This window comes from Rutidosis leptorrhynchoides, chromosome 1 (genome assembly GCF_046630445.1).
Source record: "Rutidosis leptorrhynchoides isolate AG116_Rl617_1_P2 chromosome 1, CSIRO_AGI_Rlap_v1, whole genome shotgun sequence".
Classification (NCBI taxonomy): domain Eukaryota; kingdom Viridiplantae; phylum Streptophyta; class Magnoliopsida; order Asterales; family Asteraceae; genus Rutidosis; species Rutidosis leptorrhynchoides.
This window is the reverse complement of record NC_092333.1, coordinates 354,505,418-354,508,762: the sequence shown is the minus strand read 5'-3', so window position 1 is coordinate 354,508,762 and position 3,345 is coordinate 354,505,418. Positions and strand designations below refer to the sequence as shown.

Here is a 3,345-nt window from a genome sequence, read left to right as displayed (position 1 = left end):
AACCACCAGAAAGAGATCCCAACGTGCAAAAAATCAGTGCCTCTCCTAGGACCTGAAACCAAATTTTTAACAAAGAGATCTTAGCGTGGATTCACTTTTTGATCGTAAGATTTGTTAATTTGTTGATATTATTATGTTTTTCGTAAAAAAATAAAAATAAAAATGAGCTTCAATGTAGTTCACCGATTTCATTTTCCTTATTTTAAAGAACAAAAATCCGAATCTTTGAAGCATATATCTCAAATACAATACTCCATGTATCTTGACTAGTGGATCCAACCTGTCATCTTTGACCCTCATCAGATTACTCACATCCAATAACAACATGACATGTGGAATTTGTCACGCTATATAAAAACACTTTCATAGATTAATATCATTGCAAAAAAAAAAAGGCTGATCACGCCAAAGGTTCCGAAATTGGTCATGGGTCGAGCCAGTACCCGTACTCCAATGAATCACCATGTTTTATCACCAAATTATAATCACAACACTGAAAATCAGCAACATGATCAACCCGTTGTTCAATTATCTAGTTCCATTTTCGAGTTTCTTGAAGAAGTTGTTATGTTATCGTCTGAAAATATTCAATATAATACCGAAGATGAAAATGAAGGAGAGAGCGAAACCCCTGAAATTATTGAAGATAAAATCAAATATTGGGAGAATCAACGCGAAACTTTACATGTAAGTGTCGTATGCTTATTAGAATTTAATCCAAAGGTGAAAAGGTTTCTCTTGTTCGTGTTGATATATAACCGATTTTCTATACATTTAAAATTGATCTTAACAGAGAGAATTTTAATACAAACTCTTGTTACACTGATGTATGCGGTCTAAGTAATTCGTGGCTGTTCTCAAACTTTTTTCCTAACTATCACAATATTTGAATCTTAAACTTCCTGCAAGTATTAGATTTTTAAGTATTAGATTATACTTTTGTTCTAGTGTATGTTCGATCAACAAACATCTCGTGTGCATCGCTATTAAAAAAGTTCATAATATTGATTGTCGTGAGTTTTAACAATCATTAAATATTATTATTGTTATTTTTAATGTTTAAGACAATAATAACAATGTTTATAAAGCTCTACCTTAGTTATGAATTTTTGTTGATTTTTTTTTTAAGGCCACGTTATTTAGGACAACAAATTTAGAAGCAAAAATCCGAAACATAACCAAAGAAGTACTTGATGAACTTGAGATTGCTGAGAATGTATGTTCATGCTTGAGACCAGTTTCCGGTGGTTGTCGTAATTGCAAGATGAGCGGAATTTGTAATCGTCTACGAATTTCAGGTTACAATTCAGCTATTTGCAAGTCCAAATGGAAGAGTTCATTAGATATTCCATCAGGTAATTGCATTTTGTGATTTCATTATCGTGCAAATACTAACCACAAATACACTTTTCTTTAATTTCGACACGTTTTTAATTTACAACAAGACAAAATCAATCACTTTCAAAAATAAATTCTTTCTAACAAAGTTCCATTTAGATATTTTGTTATTTTTAGGTGTATATTATTTTCTTTACCGAATTGACATTTTAATATTTTTGTGATTCAGGAGAACACACGTTTGTGGACGTGATCAATGATGACTCTAATCGTAAAAAAGGCGAGATTAAGGTTATAATCGAGCTAGAATTTCTTGGCCAATTTGAAATGAAGAAAGGAAGCGAGGAATACAATAGTCTAGTATACAAACTTCCTAATGTATTTGTGGGAAAATTTGATCGATTACAAAATGTGATCAAAATATTGAGCAATTCGGCGAAAAACTCTATGACGGAAAAGAAAATGCATTTGGGACCATGGAGAAAGCAAGGATACATGCAAGCAAAATGGCTTAATGTAAAAGAGCGAACCACGATCACAACCACGACACTGATCAAGCCATTGGTAGTTGACGGTTATTCGAGTCGAACGACTAAAACCGGAGCTTCAATGTTAACTATTGATCTTTTGGACGGCTTGCCGAATATGTCTTACTTATGCTCTCATGCCGTTAAAGTTTTGTAGAAAGTACTAAACTGCTGAAACCTAAAATACACTGTATGCAGTTAAAACCAATTTTGGCTTATTTCGTTGTTGTCTAAGCTTTTAATGCGTATTTTAGAGTTTAAATTTCCCATATAATGCCAACATATATAAATTTCATTCTTTAACGTTTTTCTATATTTGTTATTGAAAGGTAAACTAATTTTATCAAAACCAAGGCACGAAGAAATCTATTAAATGGGCGGATGCGAAACTGAATCTATTAACGGAGCAATTCCATTCTAGTCGTAGTCTTAGTCTCATATTCAATGAAAGTATCCGCCGTCTGGACCCCTCAATCTTTCTATTCGGAGTGGGTCAGGCGGTTAAGCCTTTAATCCAAATAAAAGAAATAGTTTTCTTACCCTCCAAGTATCCATAAATGAAATCAGTTTGAGTGAATTACTTATACCACTATCAAAGCTAATAGAGGAAGTCCTCTAAAGGCCAGACAACTCCCTCATAACTTTAACCCCAAACTTTTATTTTTATTACTCTCTCCGTCCTAAATCTATTGTCCTCGAACAAAAACACGCAGTTTAAGAAAAAGTACATGTCACATGTGTTGGAAATATGTTCACGGGTTGGCTACAGTTCGACCGTGGTTTGACCGTGGTACATATATTTCGAAGATATGCCCATGACATTAAATAATAAAAGTCCATTTATCCTATTCGGTCACACACAAAGGCCAATCGTAAAATTGTTTGATATACCTTCTAATCGGAAATTAATTTATTAATCATTAGTTAATGGTTTAATAAATTAAGTAAGTTTTTTTTATGTATATACATATACTTACAAATCTAAATATGTAGAGATTTGATTAGATTTTGCAAATCTTATTTTATATAAGATATAAGATTTGATTTGATTTATAAAATATGATTTGATTTTGTAAATCTTATTTTATATAAAGATTTGATTTTGCAAATCTTTCCAAATCTTTATTTATTACATTTGTACTAGATGTATTAATTGTATCAATTATGTAATATATAATACCAAGTCTTGGTATTGGAAAAGTACTGAAAAAGATACAAAACACACATACAAAAATGCTATTTTTTTCTTTCTCATTTTCAAGTAACCAAAATACTTGAAATCTATAATTGGGTTCCGTTTTTGGTGGAAATAAGGAAGAAGAAAAGATCCGTTAAGTAGAAGGTATAGATCGAAACAAGGTTGGAACTTTGGGTGTCTACCGTTTAGAGGAACTCTTCTTTGAGTTTTCAAATTCGATCTTCAAAAGGCTACAAAGGTTGTATTCTAATCTTCTCTTGTTCGGTTTCGTTAATTTATTTT

At 31.7% G+C, this 3,345-nt stretch overlaps 1 protein-coding gene across 1 annotated transcript; it reads left to right on the top strand.

Annotated features, from left to right (window-relative positions):
- The first annotated feature begins 393 nt into the window (after window positions 1-393).
- Window positions 394-2,130, top strand: LOC139870708 (uncharacterized). Its single transcript, XM_071858493.1, has 3 exons — window positions 394-687; window positions 1,130-1,355; window positions 1,568-2,130. Exons 1-3 carry the CDS (start codon window positions 427-429, stop codon window positions 2,020-2,022), a joined length of 942 nt encoding a protein of 313 aa, XP_071714594.1. The 5' UTR covers window positions 394-426; the 3' UTR covers window positions 2,023-2,130.
- Window positions 2,131-3,345: the final 1,215 nt, after the last annotated feature.